A 20,176-nucleotide genomic window follows, 5' to 3' on the forward strand; every position below is an offset into this window, starting at 1 on the left:
ATCAGTCCTCAGTTCTCCCTTTGTCAAATCAAGAGCTTGAGTAGAACTCCAGTTCTATTCCTTTTCCCCAAAATTAATCCACATTCTGCCCTTTAAAGCCACAGGCAGTCTTCCACAGGAATGAGGGCTTTCTTGGGAGCGCCACTCACCACCGGCAGAGGGCACAGCTACCACTGCAGCCTGGCTACCACTGAGAACATTGCTGCTGCTCCAAGCCTGCTCCACAGTGTTTGAGTGTTGGAGGATAAAAACAAACCTATTTCTTAAAACCTGGGCTCTTCTGGTCCTCCATAGATATTTTAATTATTTTAGTCCTTTGCTTTAGCAAAAGAATATTGAACCCAGGCTCGATTGGAACTTAGCATTTTAAAGTGAATTTTTGTTTGCAGAGGTGTGTTGAGCTGCTAGTATTACCATAAACAAATACAAAAGGAAAGTTTATTTCAGATTCTGTAACCTAGCCAACCCTTAAAGATGCTTATCTCACACAGAACACTTGCTGTATGGCCAACGTCAGCGCCACCCTGGGGTAGGGCTATCTGCAGAAGGAGGTGGCTTACTGTGGGGGGAAAGTTTCTCATTCCCACACAGAATAAACTAAGGCTTAGAAAGAAACTACTCAAACACCTACACCTAGAGGTGTACCCATGCGGGCTACCACACAAGCAGTCCCAATAGTTAGCAGGAAGCATCGCAGCAACATTAAAAATAAGGTCGCCAAAACTCTCCGAGCATGTGGGTGTGAGGACTGTTCAGAATGGAGCCCCTGCACCTGGGGTGACTGTAGGTTGAGGATTATGGGGTCTGCTGCTCTTGCCTGGGAAATGAGCCCCACTCAGGTCAGTGTGAGGCACAGGAGAGCTCAACAGCTCAGCTGTCTTTCCTGCACCACACACTTCTCCCCAGGCACTTGTAACAGTCTGACAATTCTTGCTGTCTTCATCTGGTGGCAGCATGCCCGGGTATTGAAAGAGAACAGAGTGGGAGGGATGGAGAAGCATCTGAATAGCCCTGACCTGAAATTAAGGCTTTTTGGAGCAGGGCTTTTATTTGTCCTAAAGGTAAGTTGACTCAACCTTCCGAAAGAATGGTCAAGTAATTACCTAAGGCCGAGTACTTTTGAAAATGTAATAGCAATGATTACAGCATCTTACTACGCTGATAGACAGTGACCACAATAGAGGGGGTAATGACTTAACACGGGTTAATGTTGAAACCAGTGTTATGTGAAACCATCATAAGACTATGTATAAACAACACTTTAAAATTTACACACCCCAACATTTACAAATAAAACCAAACACAAATAGGAACAATGTCCATATCAAACTATTTTATAACTAGTAAAAAATAAAATGTATTAAAATAAATCAAATCTTTGGTCTCTGGCTAAGTAGCGGTCATGTTACATCTAGTGGCTTTGCGATAGGAACCTATCATTTTTATAGAACTGCAGGTATACGTACGTATATGAACTGAACGTTGTTGAGACTATGGCCAGAAATTGCATTTTAAGCCAGGGGACGTCGTCGTGACAGTCTTGGCACACCGCATCTTCCAAATGTTTTGCAAAGGAATTTTGCAAAGCAGCTCTCACCGTTTACTGGCCACTGCTTTACAGGAATTGCTACATCCGTCCCCCAGCACCACTGCCAAACACTTGCTCAATCAGACCCAAGGAATACACCAGCACCCCACACAGCCTTGGGTTCCTGTCTTCCTCAGACACCACACCACCAGCCTAGAAGCAGCAGCCTTTTTCCTATCACTTCTCTGGACCCATCCAGAACCAGGTCATTTTAGTGTCCGAGACTATATGGTGCTCACCATGTCTCGTCCCAGGTGGGGAAAGTAGTCGGTGCCAGCAGGTGGGACCATGTGGCTGCATCCTGGCCTCTGGGATCAGGAATGGAAGCTGAGAGGGTGCCAGTTACCCCCAGCCATTAGTTTTCACTCTTCCCCTTTAATGGGGGAGTCCATCTTTGTCTGTCCACCCTGAAGCTACCTCGGGGCGCACCCCACAGGGATCAGGGGTGGCCACACTGCCTGCACCGGCCAGCAGGAACAACCGTTTTACCGAAGCCCCACTAGACCACAGCCGAGAGGCACCCCTGCAAGGGGCACTCACTCCTTCCAGGGCAGATGAGAGGGCCCCACCGCCCACGAGGGCTCTGTTACAGACAGAAGACAGCCTCCCATGAAATTTTAACCATGTTTCCTTTTAAAGTTTATGAAGTTACAAGAGTAGAGTGAGCAGAGAACAGAGAACATTCAATGAGGTAGTAGACTGAAGGCACTTGCAGGCTCGTCAAGCAAAACACAGACGGCCCACTGCCGGTCCCCACAGCAGCAGCCCCCACATTCTTAGAATATAATTCCTGCCCAAATCATCACCCCTGCTTACACCTGAGCAGGTACATCTGCGTATTAAACAGAAAAGCCCCCCACCACCACCACCACTCGGTGCCTCCACCTGCGGAACACAGGCTCTGGGCAGCGAGGTTAGCAGCGGGAAGTGAGCCTTTCCCCGTGAGGGGATTTCACCACCCACGCACATTTGAAGCTTCCGGGGACAGCGTGTCAGGTCTTATGCTGTACACGAGGGACTGCAGCCTGTGCTAGGCAAGGTGGGTCTGAAAACACGGCAAGCAGCAGGGGTGGTGGAGGGAGGGGAACCAGGCTGCCCACCCCACCCTGCCGCCGCAGCAGCCCAGGATGTGATCCAGAGGCAGGGCACCCACAGAAACAACCGCTCTCTGGAAAGCTGTCCCATTCCGACATGGCCCGGACAGGTAACAGCTGTGTGGGGCTTTCTGAGGGAATGGCTCACAAGGGGCACTCAGCTCCCCTCTCCTCCCCCAGGCCTGTTCCCTGTGCCTGCTTTGTTTCTGAGGCCAAGGGAAACGCAGTGTTTCATTTTCCTTCAATGCAGCCAGTCTAAAGGTGGACTGTGATGTTATACAGAATGAAACTTCTCCCCAAATCAGTTGCCTACACCCCCATATAACACCAAATAGTCTTGCTAAGCATCACCAACTAGAGCTGGACTATTTGAGATTTTTAACTAGTCTGAGGGAAAAAAAGACCCACCCTCATGTCTTGTGAGTTTATTTCAATTCAGGTGCAAGTCAGTAGTATTCAGACATTTATCCAGTCATTTAGCTGATTAGAACCACCTTGAGATGCTGTATGACCAAAATCAGTGGAATTGAAGGCAAATGCAACTGACCTTTGTCTCATCAGGAACCTTAATACACAAGAATGGCCCTGAACTTTCCAACCAATTTCTTAGTGTTAGGCTGTTAACATTCAGACCCAACCAGGAGTACTATGAGCAGAGTGAAGAGGTGGGATCCAGCTGTGAGCGCTGTCAGCCATCAGACACTACGTGGATCCTTTGCATGGAAGCAGCTCTTTCACTCCAGGACTGCAGGCTCCTGGCCAGCCAGGACTTCCCCACCAGGAGTGCTTACAGGCCTGGGTTCTCTGCACGGGTCCCTCTCTGCACAAGCCACCGGGCAGCCCGCCCCCTTGACACAGCCTGTGAAATAGGGCTCTTAAAAAATTAAGCATTTAGCAGCTTTATAAGTATGTGTTTAGGATAAGCCAGAAGGGAGCTTTGCACATTCACAATAAGGCAACCGGAACTCTGGTTTCAAAGGCTCTGCTCGGGGCCTCTAAGGAGCCACTGTACCGAACATTCCCTCTGTGACTATTCAGTGCAGGGACTGACACTGGGCTTTGCCAGCACATGTTCTTACTAATACTATGGTAGCCAAAAGGAAAACTCATGAAAACCCCTGTTTCTTATTTATAATGTTACCATCCCAACTGCATAGCTGCTTGAGACACCATGAGGCATCTACCTCCATCCAAAATGGTCCATTTTAGGCCAAATTCCTAAAAAAGCTGCTGTGGAGACCCTGACCTCACAGGTGGTGTAGGCCCCCAGAGCCGCAGGCTGCAGACCCCACAGGCAGGCCTCAGCCCCGCCTTGCTTTGAAGACTTGAGCTGTTTGAATTTCAGCTTAGTTTGAAAGCACAGAACGTTGAAAGAAATACTGCACAGAAACGTGTGGCTCACACTCCTAAAGATCTGAAGCTCAGAATAAAGCTCGCAGCCTCCACGGCAAGCAGACAGCCTTCCCGGTTCCACACGCAAGGCAGACCCCTGCTGTCCAAAGGCACCATTGCACAAGCCCACACGGAAGTGCAGGGCCCTTCCCACAGGCAGCCAGGTACACTGAGAAGACTGCAGGTGCAAATTCTTTAAGAAGATAGCCCACTCTCACGCAGACAGCCAGGCGAATGTCTTACCTCTGCTGACGCCGCTGACGTGGTCTCCGGCAAGGCAGAGTCACACTTGCCCTGCAAAGCAGGAAGAGAAGGGGCCCATCAGTCTCAGACCATTTCCCACGGGCAGCTCGCTTCCTGAGACAAGGAAACAGACACTCACCGAACCCAGAAATTTTTTGCTTCTGAACATTAATCTCCACATGGTCTTAGAGAATTTGTGGGGTTCCTCTAGCTTTCAAGAAGCCCTTCAGTAAACACCACAAGGAGGGAACTTGCAAACTTTTATGCAACTTTAACAATTTAGCCAAAGGAAGTGATGTTCCCTTTACCAACCTCAAAACTCAGCCCCCACCCCACCAGCTCTTGTTTAACCTCCTGACACACAGTATTAATCAGCTGTGACCATCGCTCATAGCACCAGGCACACTCTTAAAGGTGACTTCTGCACAGTCCACTCCCGAGAAAACATGCATTCTAGCTTCAGGACAAAAAAACTGATGTGTAAACATGCTTACACCTAATCAAAATTCCAACCACGCTCAGTCATAGGGGTTCAAGCCCAGAAACACACACCTAGGACTCCCTCCCCCTGGCTAGAATAAGATTTTGAAACAACCTGAGGATTTTGTTTTGCACTATAGCTCTGCAGAGCCTGAGAACAGGAACCCAGGCAGCCTCACTGCACGCCCAACAGCAGAGAGCTCAGCTACCACCCTCCGCTTGGTGCCCTGTTTCTCTCCTACCAAGCTAATGCTTCGTTCCTTACAAGTAAGCGGCTGCAGCAGCAGAGGAAAGAACGAGCACCTCAGTGTGGGACGCACTCCCCTAATAGGGCTCAGGGATCCCAGGAGAAGCCGCAGCTCTCAGACCTGCCCCACGATGCTTTAGAGGCCTATTTACTGCCCTTGCCCTCGGGGCTTCCCACGTTGACGGCAGACTGGAAACACCTGAGGGTTTCCAAACTCCTGGGTCAATCAGAGCACCGGGAGCCCTGGCGTGTCACGCCCCACCTGCCGTCCAGGTGATGCTCACGTGAGGCCAAGGTTGAGTCCTTGCCCCCCGTGTTTTGTCTTGGTTTTACATCCCCCACCTGGACGGCAATTACTAAGTGGCCCACGCACACTTTCTACTATCGTTTTCGAGACTGGGGGAAGCTGGAAGCCAGCGTGGCAGCCCGGGGCACTACAGCGCACCTGTGGGCCCGTCTCCCTGACAGCTTGTCTGCCTTGGTGAACAAAACCTTCCTTCTGCGGCAAAGGAACGCCATGTGATCCTGGCCAGAGCATCCGGCCACCGTGCCCCACTAAGCAGGCACGGAAGGCACTAGGGGGCGCAGCGAGCACCCGCTTCCCCAGGACGCCTCCACGGGTCTCCACCGCAGCAGAGGCAGTCCCCGCGGGAAATCCCGTGCGGCTCGCGCCCGCCTCCACCCTAGTGCACTCAGGCGCCCCGTGCAAATACCCACCCGCATCCCCGTGGCTCCCGGAGGAATCGCAGGTGGAGATGATATGAGCAAACGGATTGTTCTGCAGGCGGAATCCGTGAAGAGGCCCTGGTCAAACTTGTTTGTGGAAAATAAATGTACGTGGGAAAACAGACATTTTTGAGTTTGTGGATTTGTAAGAAAATATAAGAAATATCTAGACTTTAAATGATCAATAACTATTTGGAAAGAAAATATGGCTTGAATTTTTGTAAAGCTCTAGAAAGTAATGTGCCACAGGGCACATGTGAAACACATACAGTGTTCATGGCAAGTGGCATTTCTGGTCTGGATGACCAAGCTTTATTTGATTCTCGTGGGTCTGTTAATATGACCATTAAGTATATAAAGCTGACAGCCACTTTTCTAATGCAAAAGGGGTCTGGCTTGCTCCCAGAGTCCCTGTTTTCTGGACAATGGAATATCTCGCAGATTTTGTGCTCAGTCTTCAAAACCCACATTTAGACAGGGAAATTGTTGAGAGACTGATCCATGCTATTATTTCCTGAATGGGAGTAGTACATGGGATGCTAAAGGAGTGTGATAATTTTGAGCCATGATTTGGCTGCTGTTTTTAAGAAATGTGCCCAGAACTGACCCTGTTGGTCTTGGGAGAGAGCTGTGGTTCCCTGGCCCCAATTCCTCCCCTCCTCGACCCGCCCTGAGCTGAGCTGGTGGACTTTCAGGAGGAGCACCTGCAGCCAGGGTGGGGCTCAGGCTCCGGAGTGGCCAGCCAGCCCAGGCAGCAGACGTTCATCAAGTCACTTAACCACTGGGCCTCAGTTTCCCCATTTACAAAACTCATGGGGAGCTGGAAGAAAGAACTGGGTACATTCTGGGCACCCAGCATGCCACAGACCTCAGTCAACTCTGGCCATGCCAGGGAGGTAGGACATGAAGGGGTTCCCCAAACTGGAGTAGTGCAGAGGGCCCCAAAGACAGCTTGCCCTGCTTTGAGAGCAGTGGCATGTGTGACCCAGGCTGCGACTGCCTAGGAGTCGCCCCTCAGGTGCCAGAGTAGGTCAGGCTGCCCTTGTTTCTGGCTCAGGTGGTCCGGGGAGCGGGGAGGAGCGCAGGTGGTGCCCAAGGAGTTTGTCTACCAGACTCAGCCCCTGAGCTGAGGACACTGTGATCGCCTCCACCTGAATCCTCCTTATTATAAACAATTAGGCAATAAATCAGTTCAGGAATCTGTTGTTTTGGAGCCATTTAGAAATCACCAAAATGGTTCATTTAAGCTGTTGGATTTATCCAGCGTGTTCTGCATAGTGTTGACTCTTCAATGTCTTTGGCTGGTGGGAGGCTTGGCTGCACACTGCCACCCCCCACCTCCCACTGCCCAGGGGCTCACAGGGTGGTCCTGGGTGGCTGTTCTAGAGTCTGCGAGCCCAAGCCCCATCTGCTGGCCACGGCGGGGCTCCTCCCTCCAACCTGCTGGAGCGGGAGGAGATGAACATAGGCGGGCCTCTGCTCTAGGCCTCACAGGTGTGCTCCCCAGAGTAAACACGGCCAGGGGACCCTGCCGTAAGGAGGCCAGGCTTGTCCTCCGTATCCCTATAGCCCTCCTCTCCCTCTGCCCTGCAGACCCAAAACTCCTAGATCTTTTACCTACACTTAAACTTTTACTGACTCTAAAAATGTCAGGTAGGTGGTGTTACAGCTGCAACCCAGAAATGCACCCTGCTCAGCCATTTGAGGTCCCTGGATGATGACCTGGGTCTTCCCAGAGAAAGCAGGCCAGGTGGGTGCGTAGGGGAGGCCGGCGGTGGCCAGGCCATGACTAGAACGGGTTTCTGGACGTGGCTCACTGCTGCTCCCCACGGGTTCCATGGTCAGGTCCATGGGGAAGGGCAGGAGGGAAGCACTCAAAGGCTATATCCTTCCAGCCGCACGGCAGGTAAAACCACCGAAAACCATCCCTCTGTGGTCACAGAGCGGCGGCAGACGGATCAAACGGCTGCGCTGCAGGGGAGGAGACCCCAAGGGGGCTGAGCCACTCCCAAGGCTGCCAGGTGGTGGGGTTCAGTTTCTGTAAGTTTTGAATTTAAATTTAAAAACTTTTTTTTAATTGAGATGAATTTCACATAAAATTAACATTTTGAAATAATTCAGAAGCAGTCAGTACATTCCCGATGTTGTGTAACATTACCACTAATTCCACAGTATTTTCATCATCCAGGAGAAAACCCATCTCGTGAGGCAGAGCCTCCCCTTCCCTCCCTGGACTCGCCGCTCGGGGACTTTAGGGGTGGAGCGAGGTGATGCCTGGCCTCCTGCGTCCGGCTCCCGTGCCGGCACAGCGTATGAAGTCCCCCCACCCCGTGTGGCAGCACATGGCACTGCTTTCCTCCTGGCGGCGGCGAGCATGCCATAGTGTACACACCACTGTTTTCCCTGCCACATGTCTGCTGATGGCCACGTGGGTTGCTTCCACCTTTGGCTACTATGATCATGCAAGTACGTGAGGGTCAGGCATGTACATGGGCTTGTTTGAGTCCCTGTTTTCAACCATCTCGGGTGCATCTGTACAAGTGGAATTGCTGAGTCATATGGTGACTCTGTTGATCTTCTTTGAGAAACTGCCAGATTTTTTCCACAACAGCAGAACCACTTCACTTTCCCACCAGTGTACAAAAGGTTCCAGTATCTCCACATTCTCACTTCAACTTGTTATTTTCCGTTTCTCTTTCATTATTATTATAGCCATCCTGGTGGCTCTGAAGTGATATCTCACTATGGTTTTGACTTGCACATGCCTAATGATTAGCGATGTCAAGCATCATTTGACATACTTTTCAGCCAGCCCTCTTTAAGTCTTCTTTGAAGAAATGTCAATTCCATTGCCCCTTTTAAAATTGAGTTGCTTTGGTTCTTCAGGCTTGGGTTTTAACATTCCTACAAAGCCTGGCCCTTGTGGGGTGAGGACTGGAATGCTGTGCAAGGCTGGAACTGAAAGGAAAGGAGTGACACATAGCAGCAATTCACCGGAGAGTTCTGCTTTATTAGGGAAAGGTGCTGGGTTATATAGGAAGGGGCATGAATTGATTGAGGTGTCACTTCTACGGGGCTGGTGGCTGTTGGCTAGGTGCTGGGATTGGGAGGGGGGCGAGAGGTGATTGGGCTTCAGGTGGCGCCGGCGGGAACTGAGGACCCCCGAAGAGAAGTCGGAAGTTTGCCATCTTACTGGTGGGGACCCTTCAGGAACCCCAAGGCCTCAGCCTCGTGGAAGAGCAAACAAGGGCAAAACTGCTAATTAGCTCATTAAAAAATAAGGAAACTTGTCCAGGGCTCAGCTTAAAAATATTTTTCAAAAAACATTCCCAATAATGGAACGCTCCAGAACTATGCCTTCTGGGAGATGGGGTGAGCTAATAATGGCAGTAAGGTTCAACTGAAGTTTAACACAGAAGTTGGTCTTAGGCCAGGAATACACCTGAGTTGCCCAGCAGATGCAGGTACAGACTCCTCTGGAGGGACATGATCTGAAATCAGGCCACAGGAAATTTGTACAGACGGACCAAAGCCTTTAAAGTGTACTCACTATCAAAAATTTCAAAATCCCAAGGAAACAACTGGCCCTGAGGAAAAGAGAGCAGACACACAAAAACCAAGAGTTGATAAAGAGTTCAGACAGGGAAGGACAACATTAAGGAGAATATAAAGTATTTTTAAACTCATAAAAGACATAGTAAAAGAAGTAATTGTAAATAAGTTAGGAAAATAAAACTGTTAGGGTTCACAGGCATTATAATTCTCTATAAAATCCAAGAGAATATGCTGATAGTTTATTAATTCTAATCTGAGTATGAAAAGGTTACTGGATACTAGAGTAATATCCAAAAGTTAATAGTGCCTTCATACGTCAGCAGAAGTAATTTAAAGAGATGGCACTTACAACTGCAAAAAAGGAGGAGAAAGGGGAAGACGAAGCAAGAAAAGCTGAAGTATAAAAGGATAACCCTTAACAAAAATGCATAAGGACATCACAGAACATATAAACATCACTGAAAGAAATAAAACCAGAAGAAATGAAGATAAATGTCACTTTCAAGAAAGAAACTCTTAATATGGTAAAAAATGCCAATTTTCCCAAAATCAATCTATATTTTAATGGAATGAAAATCATAATTCAAGCAGGATGATTTCTGCCTGAAGTTCCAATCAATCAGCCACGGCTGAAGAATAGGCAACCCTATTGTGGAAAGGGAACAAGAGACACACACCACCAGACAGACACCAGCACTTATCTGACGTTAGAGTGACGAAATCTGTGCAAGGAGCAAAACAGAGCCCGTGAGACCCTCCCCCCTACAAATGTGGGAGCTCAGTGACGGGCAGACCTGATGTTGAAGGACAGAGCGAAGAAGGGGGTCCCTTCAGTGAAAGACGCTGGCCAGCTGACAGCTCACACCATGTGCAAAAATGCATTCAAGACCAAAATGGGAAAAAGCTCAACCACCCAATTTTAAGAAAGACATTCAGGAGATGGTATATTTACTTGTACCACTAAAGGCTTTTTCAAACAAGTCAAAAATCCAATTTGAAAATCAATAGATTTGACTACATTTAAATAAGAAATATTTTGCATGGCAGAAGATACCACAAAGTCAAAACAGGCCACAGACCGGATAAATTTACTGGTAACCCACATGACTCACAAAGAATTAGCATCAGAGGTATGTTCAGATGTGAAGATTAGTACATGCAGTAAAGAAATACATTTCCTCTTCATCAGCTCGGCCAATTCTTTACTCCTACAAAGAGTGGAAGTGCCAAACTGTACCCAATGAGAGCTGGTGAGTATTTGGAAAAATAGGAACTCAGATATGCTGCTAAAGGGAGAATAAGTGAGTTCAACCACTTTGGAGGAGAATTTATCCATACCAAGTCAGTTTGAAAATATATGTATCTTGCAGCCCATTAATTTCATTTTTAAATATCCAGACCAGGGGAAAAAAAGCTCTTCTATATGTTTATGAGGAGACATACAAGGTTTTCCACTAAGGAACACTTAAAAGACAAAAAATAAAATCATCTAACATGGCTCCTTGCAAGGGAATGGGAAAATTAACTAGTATTTTTCATACTGTGAAGTATTACACAGTGCTCAAAATAGATGAAATAGAATCAAGTGATGAACATGAATAAATCTAAAATATCATAGGGTTTTTTAGAAGTTTCAAAAGGAAACACAGAGTATAATTCCAACCATGTAAAAATTTAAAACATACCCATCATTTATAGGTACAGGCTGATATGGGCAGAACTGTGTTCCCTCAAAAATTCATATGTTTTGTCAGGACCCAGACCCTCAGAATGTGACCACATTGGATAGCGGGTCTTTACAGAGGTCATCAAGTTAAGTGAGGTCATGTGGGTGGCCCCGGTCCCATAGGACTGGTGTCCTTATAAGAGGAGATGCAGATACAGACACACAGATATGGCCGTGTGTGGACCCGGAGAACAGCCAGCCAGCTTTGCACCATGGAGAGGACTCAGGAGAAGCCCATTCTGCTAACAGCTGGATCTCAGGCGTCCAGCCTCCAGAACCATAATAACTGTCTGTTGGTTAAGCCTATGGCATTTGTGACACAGCTTTAGCTGCCTAACACAGCCAGGAAGGTCAGAGGATTCCTTTGTGGGCCAACCCAGAGTAGCCAGAGAACCAAGTCAAAATGTCAACTGAGTGTTTAAACAATTGTAACTGGGCCTGAAATACGAGACAATTCCAGACACTGAGGAGCTGTTGTGGCCGCTTTATGGGCACTTAACTCGCTATTTACAGCATTTCTCTGCATCAGTGGAATATGTGTACTCTTCTCAAGTAGAGTCCAGCTAAATTGTGTGTCCACAACATTGCTCTGCAGAACAGCCTGGCTGGGTTGCAGAACTGGGCCGGGCCTCTCTCTGCCTCTGGAACACCCTGAACCCAGTGACCAGCACTGCTTGGCCATCGCAGTCCAAGGAGCCCAGGTGACAGCCACTCAGACGTGCTGGATTACTTTGCCACCGTAAGAAGGCTCTGGACTCCCTGTTAACAATCTTGCCGGATTTGTCCCTCAAGGCCTCAGCCATGCCCTCAGGAGCTGTTCAGGGGCTGCACTCCTAGGACTGCAGTCATGGTTAGAGCCACCAGGAGGAAGTGGACTATGACTCCAAGGCCCAGGGAGCTGGGCCAGGCCCCCTCAAGCCTCCTGAGCCCACAGGACCCTTGAGGCCTGAACTGTGATGAGAGTCACACGGCTTCAGCTGTGCTCCGGGGAGAAGTGGCTGGGGACTGTCTGCACTGCCACAGCCCGTGTACAACAGGAGGGGAGGACGTTCACAGCATGCTCATGAGTTCTGATGGGTGTGTGACCTTCTTCGGTGGTGCCTCTTCCTCGGCCCCAGACGGAGCGGCAAGGCCCCCACCCCCAGGACTCTGCTCACCCTGAGCCAGCAGTGGGCCATTCGCTCCTGGGATGGCTAACTTGTATGGACTTGGCCAGCCACGGTGCCCGGGGATTCAGGCAGACACCAGCCTAACATTGCCATGAGGGTACTTTGGACGGGATTAACCTTTCAATCAATGGCGTCTCTGTAAAGCAAGTGACCCTCCTCAGTGCGGGTGGACCACATCCATCAGTTGAAGGCCTTAAGAGCAAAGGACTATGTTTCCCAAGGACCAAGGAACAGATGGCCTTCGGACAATACCACATCCCGCTGTGTCCAGCCTGCAGCCGGCCCACATGCAACAGACTTGCCCGCCCCACAATCACTGGACAATTCCCTAAAATAAGCACCCGCTCCTGCTGTGTGTGTGTGTGTGCGCGCACGCACACGCGCATGCAGACACATGTGTAACTACACATTTATGCATGTAAATAAACAATATTTAAGAATTTGGGGGAAGTTATAAAATATTAAGAGAACATAGAAAGTATGATCTTATATGGGTCAACAGCATACAGTGCAGAGCTCGGCATATAGAAACATACAGATGCGGATTCTAGAAAAAGACACAAATGTGTGAGTAGATACAGAGATAGGAAGGCTCCCCGAGAAAGGTCATGGGATGAGGATGTAGACCCACTATTATGAGACACTCTCTCTGCTTTGTTCCATTGTGGTGATTTTAAGAGTTTTATGTACATTTTTCTAAGCTTTCCACATTTTATATGATGCAATATATTACTTTTAAATTCAGGGAGAAAATAAATACATAATGTGTATTTATAAAACAAAAACAAAAGCCAGTTGCCCTGTCAATGTTTTAAAATAATGAAACCAAACCCACTGGGATGGACTGAAATTGTAGTTCAAGGACTCTGTACATCCCAAGTGTGTTTTTATTTATTTGCTATTTCCATTTTATAACTATAATAGAAAAAATAAGGAAAACAGTCTTTAAAAGAATAAGACAGATTCGCACCCACAAAATTGCCTTTACCCTCAAGCCCTTGAATGGCAAGTCACTGCAACTGGTCACAAAGGGGGATGGAAATGACCACGTGGCACTCGAGAACCAGAACCAGCAAAGACCCCTGCCAGAGGCCTGCTCCCTGTTGGCCACGAGTCAGACACAGCAGCACCTCATCCCGAGGCTCCTGCGGGCTGTTCAGGACCTTGCCGTCTTCGCATTCGGAAGTCACCACAAGTGGAGGCCCTCCTGGTCCCTGCCACCAGCAAAGTACCGAGGGCTCACTGGGGGAGCTCAGCATTCACGGAGAGTCTGGCAGCAGCGCAGACACCACAGGAGCAAACAGGCGTGGGGCGGTGGGATGGGGTTTCCCCGAGAAGGCAAGGGGGGCTTTTCCCTCCAGCAGCTGCCTGGTCCCGGCTGGCCAGGCCAACTGGAGCAGTGCCGGGGTCCCGGCAAGGGAGGAGAGCAGCACACACGGCTGTGGGACATTGGCCGGGCTCATGTTTTATGGACCGGAAACCAAAGATGACACAGAATGTGAGAACAGCCTCCAGCGGCCACAGGCCACTCAGAACCCCAGGGTGGACATAAAGATTATTTTAAGGTGGAGACATCTGACATTCAACAAATGCAGAAAGAAACCTTCTTAGAGTTTACCTTACTTGATTAAAAGCAGCAACTTCTGAGAAATGAGGACTGCCATGAACTCCCTCTTCAGCACTGTTTTTATCCCAGGAGAAAGACTAAGCATAAACCCGCCATAAATCCTCTGTACGGGAGTTTCATGGCCCTGAAGAAGATGAAGAGACCACTCACACCTGTACGCCCAATGCTATCACAGACTTCCGCCAGAAACCTATTTATCTTTCCTGAAGAAAACTATTTGTTCTTCCCATAGGAGCCCTTTTCTCCCCATCCCTTTCCCTACTAAGTGAGGTATAGAAGCCACTAATTTTAACCGCCCCTTAGAGTTACTGAGCATTGTATACCCCTGTGTGTATGCTCATGGCATGCGTAAGTAAACCTTTCCTTTTCTCTCGCCAATTTGTCCCTTTAATTCACAGGTCCCCAGTCATTGCGCTCAAGAGGGTAGAGGAAAGGTTTTTCCCCCAAAAGGCATTCCCTTCCCTTCTCCAGGGCAGCTTGAACGCAATCGTGGAGGGTGGGTCTTGAGCTAAAGCTAACTAGTCACAGCCCTGGTTTGTTGACCTGAACAAAGCTGAGGATGAAGGATGAAGAGAGGAACAATCCGTGAGTTGGAACACATCAGTTTCTCTGATCCTAGGCTACCCTGTGCCTGTCTTCTGCGCAGGCATGCTCTGTGTCCCAGGGGAGGGCGGCCCTGTGGAGCCCTGTAGATGGCAGAGGGTGGCAGAGGCAGGGTGGACTCACAGAAGGTGTGGATGCCATTTAAGGAGATTAAATTCTATTCATAAAGTTTTAAAAAATCAGTTGCATGATTCATTTATTTCATTTTAGGAAATAAAATCAATGTGGAGAGGCTCTTGAAGGATTTTAAGCACCAAAATGATTAAAAGTTGTCATTGCCTGGTTAAGGTGGGACAAGATCTTGACTCCCAGCTGTGTGGGGACAGAGGACGGAGTGTGGGCAGTTCACACACCCAGGCTCGGTGACCAGCTGGATGTTGGGGTAGAGGACAGGCTGGTGAGAAAACAGAATCCCCAGTTTGTTACATGGTGAAAAGCAAGAGGAAATGACACCCACTGCCTTTCCGAGTAGGCCAGGTGAGCTGAGGGAAGCACAAACTATGGACTAAACAGAATTTGGGGTGACTTTTAAATTTCCACCTGGCCACATGGTCTGTCATCACCAAGAACTAATCAAAGACAGCCGTCACTGCTGAACGATGAAATGTGATTGCCACGCTCCTCAGACCATTTCAAGGGCCTCATCGAGGAAACAATTCTAAAACCAACAAGGGACTAACCTCAAGACTAAATAAAGATAACCTATGAGTCCAAAGAGAGAGACAGGAATTCAAACATACAAGTGGGCAAAGGACATGGACAGACAGTTCTCAGAAAACTCCAAGTGGATATCAGACCCATGAGGAGGTAGTTAAGATTGTTAATTTAGACAGGAAGCAACAAGATATGACTATACGCGTGTGGGACTGGCAAACTTAGGATACTGGACTGTGTCAAGGGGCAGTGGAGACGTGAGGACCCAGGACTTCACGAACTGTGTCGGGCTGGAGTGGCACAGCCCTGCTGGGCGGCATTCTAGCAACTTGCACTCACACTGGAAGTGCATGTAGCCATGAACCAGAAGCTTCATTCCTAGGTGCCCACCCACACGGGTGCAGAAGGGCTTGTTTGTGGCGACACAGGTCACCAAAATACATGATAATGAACACAAACAGCATAGCAAGGGTCTCCCCACAGCATCCCACTAGTTGAGATGGCTGAAGGTCTTGGACCACACAACCCTATCTTCTCTTGGGCTAGACCTGGACGAGGTAAGTGCTCAGGGCCTGGGGGGCTGCTAAGTGATTGGTGGAGTATCAGACAGACTGCATCTTAAGGACCCAGACTATGACAACAGCTAAGTCAAAAAGATAGAGTGAGATCTTGAAAACTGCATCACGGTATAGGTCAGATACCCGTGTGTGAGCCCGGGAGATGGTCAAATCGCTGTTATTGACAGAATGCTCAATGCTAATGAATCAACTGCATATTGTCAATAAGGTGTCATTATTTAGAAACACATAAAACCAGGTTATGTATTGATCAGCTGATGAAAATACTGTGACCAGAGGCTCACAGGAATTTGACCCTGTATTTCTCTGGAGCGGTAACCTTATAGAAAAGAACTGCCTCCAATGATGTGAAGTGACTGTACCCACCCCACAGAGCTTAGGACCACCACTCATTTGGAAACAGACACAGCCCGGCTTGTATGGTTCTGGGAATTCCTCTCTGCCAGTGTTTCCAACAAACCTACAATTGGTTGTAAAATAAACCAGTCACTCCTAAACAGCACAGGGTAACCGTGAACAGTGGCTGTATCAGTTTTGCTAAGGAAAACTCACACTGTGTGACCACCATGGCATAGAGGATGTAGGATCAAGGGGGGACAGTGCCAGGGCTGAGCTTAGATTGTTCCGGTACATGAACGGGACAGGAAGAGTGGCTACAGAACTCCTCTCCTAGGTACCCCCTTGCCAGGTCACTTACAGGAACAAGCCCCATCACCTCTGTGGGAAAAGCAGCTTCTTGGCACCGGCTTGGGTGGCTGCTACACCACGGGCAATGGGCTAGCTCCAGGCGCCTGCCCCTTGGCCAGGCCATTGTCCCCAATTCTTTCTCTGTGCAAATAAACATGCCTGCTCACTGGTCAAAGGAGGCTCATGCAGGTGCAAGGAGCTTCCTCAGTTGAGCAGCATGAAGTCAGAATGATTACCTGCATCTATAAAACAACTGTTCATATTGTAAATGGATGGAAGCAGTTATGCAAATTTCCTGATACTCCATCCTGCCTGCACAGAGGTAGTGCTGACGGCAGCTGTGCACAGCAGGAGCCCCGGATGAGTCTTGTGGAGAAGCAGACCTTCCGTTAATGCCCCAAAATCAAACACCAAAACTCCTGAGATTGAAGGATGTTTGCATGAACTTTTGACTCCTTAAAAGCACAACATTCTTAGCATAATAGAATCAGTATTTACTAATTTAAAAAAACGTTTTACATGCACAAAAATTCTTTTAAATCCTTTGAGCAAGCAACTCTGACCTTTTAAAGTAAATCCAAAAGAGCATTTTTGTGAGTCTAAGTACTGCCCGGTTTCTGCTACAGCCGCATGGCCAAGGAGTGAAGTGTCCTGGTGAATCACCCGTTCTTCACAAAGTACCTTATATATAATTCTGGGAATAATAGACCTCCAAAAATAAAGTTAACTTAATATGAAAATTATACTGAACATAATGCATTCTTTCTCTAGAGATTCTGAAGTCATTCGAGGATATTTCAGTCCCTCATTCAGGATGTTAATCGTGAAGCTGAACAATAGCTACCAGTTCACTGTAGACTTTTAATTGTGTACTGGGAACTTTTCACAAAACCATGTCATCACCACCTCCCCGTGGAGGACAAAGGGATGAAAGCAAGTGTCAGGGACTCACTGATGTTTGCGATCTACCCCAGCATCTGCCCCCACTACTCACAGCCCCTTTCCCTTCCTTTCAGTTCTCAGCTTAAATATCATTTCCTCAGAGAGGCCTTCCCAGGTATGCTGGAGGAGGGGAGACGTCCCTTTTAGACCTTCAGAGCCTGCAGATCCTCTCCTCTGCTCTCCTGGCATTTAACACCATGGCAATCCACGCTGTGTGCATGTTGAATGCCAGGCCCCCTCCCCTTCCACCCAGCTGTAAACAGGGCAAAGCTCAGACATGTGCTTCCAGCACCTTCTCAGGCAGGTCAGAGGCCCTGCTCCCTGGAACCTCACACCTCATCTCATGAATAATTTTAAGCTAAAAACTTATCTTAAAAGACTCTACTTATTTGCATATTTTCAAGAGTCTAACAAGCAGATCAAATTAATAGCTTCACATACTTACCATCTTTTAGGCTTCACCATTACTTCACTGAGAAATATGCCAAGGAGCGTTTGATGGGCAGGAGTAAGGAGCCAGATGTCCTGACAAAGGGGTGCCCTCCCCGCTTCCTGCTCCTTCTGGCCAAGCCCGGTGGTTATCTCCACAACGAGCTTCCTAGAACAGGCTGAACCTACTAAGTGATTCTGTCCAAACTCTGGAATTGATTATGTTTAACTCTAATAAAGCCAAAGGGAATTCATTCTGTATTTTATATTTTGTTTTCCAAGTTCATGGTTACATCCTGTGTTAGTATCCCAGGGCTGCTGTAACAAGCACCACAAACTGGGTGGCTTAAAACCACACAAATTCTTGTCCCCCAGTTTTGCAAGACAGAAGTTCCCGATCACACTGTCAGCAGGGCCATGCTCCCTCCTTGCCGCCCCAGCACCTGGCGGCTGCTGGGTCCCTTGGTGCTGCTCGGCTTGTAGCTGTGTCACTCGACTCCACCTCCATGGCCTTCTCCTGTGGGCTCTGCATTTCTGCTCTTCTACAAGGGACTCCAGTCCCATGTGACTAGGGCCCACCCCAGTGGCCACCTCTTCACTTGTTTACATCTGTGAATTCTCTTATTTCCAAACCGTCACATTCACAGGTACTGGGGGTTAGGGATACAACCTATCTTTTGGTGGAGGATTCAACCTATCACATAGTATAGGAGCATTTACTCTGGCCATAAAGAAAACTCTATGGACATTACTGTTTTTTCCTAAAGGAAGTATATTAAAATTACAATTTAACAGAGAGTACTTCACAGAGTAATAACACCGGACATGGTCAAGGCTTCTCCTCCTTCCTCCAGCATATTTATGTTGGGTATTTAGGTCAGATTGTCTTCTAAGTTTATGATAGTTGGTACCTACTATTTTATCTGGCACATAGCAGGTATTAAATATTTATTTCTTGGTTGATTATTACAATAAACATTTTGCAATAATAAGCATAAAATATATCCATTGTTTTTCAAAGATACATATAGATTTATGCCTAAAATTTGTATTGCACTAGGATCATTGTATTGAGACACCATATAGAAGAAAAAAAATTTTTTTTTAATGATCATCTGTAAAACCAATTATAATCAAGAACCATTCTTAAATACTGGCTATATTAACTAGTAAAAGCAAAGAGAAAATATTTTAAAAATCTGATCTTAAAGTCCTATGAGCTCTTTCATTTTGAGGCATAGTAGAGCAAAGACAAATATCTTTCTTTTAACTTGCTCATTATTATTTAGAAGCGAATGAAAACCATCTTGGCAATTTGTGCTAATGCTGTCTTATGAGTCCTTTAAAGCTAGAAACATCTTACCCTGGCATTTCAGATATGGTATTCTATGGAGAGACAAAGAAGAAGAGAGAAACTCTAAGGGACATGCTATTTCTTGAGCACAATCTATTAAAGAAGCAATGATCAAAGATCACTTTTTATGAATATGAAACACGAATTTAAAAATTAATCCTGTAGTCACCATTACATATAGTCTAGAGAAATGTGTACCCCTCCATTCCCCTCTGAATAATGTGGGGGACCGAGGCCTGTGAAGTGCACCAGGTCACAGTGGGGCTACTAGATTAAAGGCCCAGCTCACTGCACACAAAGGCTGCCCACCAAATACTTATTGGATGTGATGTGGGGAAGGGATGAACATTCATTTCTTCAAACTGCTAAGCTATTGGGATAGTTTGTTATAGCTTTTAGCTCACTTTGATTTATAGTTGCAAACATACAATAATAAATGCCCTTAAGATTCAAATACTATTGAAACTTAAATTCAAACTAACACACTCTACCCAAGTTGTATCATCTAGCCTTTAGCTTAAGACCTATGGTTACCAATTAATTTAGGAAATAGTCCAGGGCACAAAAGGAGAAACCCTCAGAGCTGACAGTGACTTGGCTTGGACATTTCATCCCCATCTTTTTTCTGCATTACAGGGCTATTCCACTAATGGGTTGGCATTTCAGGAAGTCAGTGAGGGCCTGAAATATATCCATGGCAACAGGACTAGATAGGAAGAGACCATAAAAAGAGAAAATCAAAAGAAATGTTGATTGAATATGTAGGGAATGACAGCTGCATTTTCTTTTGCGTGAGGGATGTTTCAGTACCATGGACAGAAGCCACTTTCCTGTTTCTCACCTGTACTGGACTAATTCATTTACAAATAAAAGGGGTGAATTCAAAGGCGTGTGGCTCATAGAGGGTAGTGGCTGTACTGTTTATTTCCACAACCCTATAAGAGAGCTTCCAGTAATTAAAAAATAATAGTGTTGTTGATAATGATGCAAAAATTAAGTGCAAAACTGACACCTGAATTTTTACAACATGAATATGGGTGACGGATGATTGAGAGGCTTTCCCTGACATCTCAAGATAAGGT

The 20,176-nt window shown here is 47.3% G+C and overlaps 1 protein-coding gene across 5 annotated transcripts in view; it reads right to left on the bottom strand.

Moving 5' to 3' along the window:
* Positions 1–20,176, bottom strand: part of RPS6KA2 (ribosomal protein S6 kinase A2) — a 291,734-nt gene that overhangs the window by 236,988 nt on the left and 34,570 nt on the right. For 3 of the 5 annotated variants that reach the window (XM_073219882.1, XM_073219881.1, XM_073219883.1), the window contains exon 3: positions 4,318–4,368. The exons of 1 other annotated variant lie outside the window; for it this stretch is intronic. In XM_073219882.1, coding sequence (XP_073075983.1) covers positions 4,318–4,368 — 51 coding nt within the window. Of the gene's footprint in view, positions 1–4,317; positions 4,369–4,456; positions 4,514–20,176 lie in introns of those variants that run through there. One more of the 5 variants, XM_073219884.1, reaches the window with a different exon arrangement.

This window comes from Manis javanica, chromosome 13 (genome assembly GCF_040802235.1).
Source record: "Manis javanica isolate MJ-LG chromosome 13, MJ_LKY, whole genome shotgun sequence".
Taxonomy (NCBI): domain Eukaryota; kingdom Metazoa; phylum Chordata; class Mammalia; order Pholidota; family Manidae; genus Manis; species Manis javanica.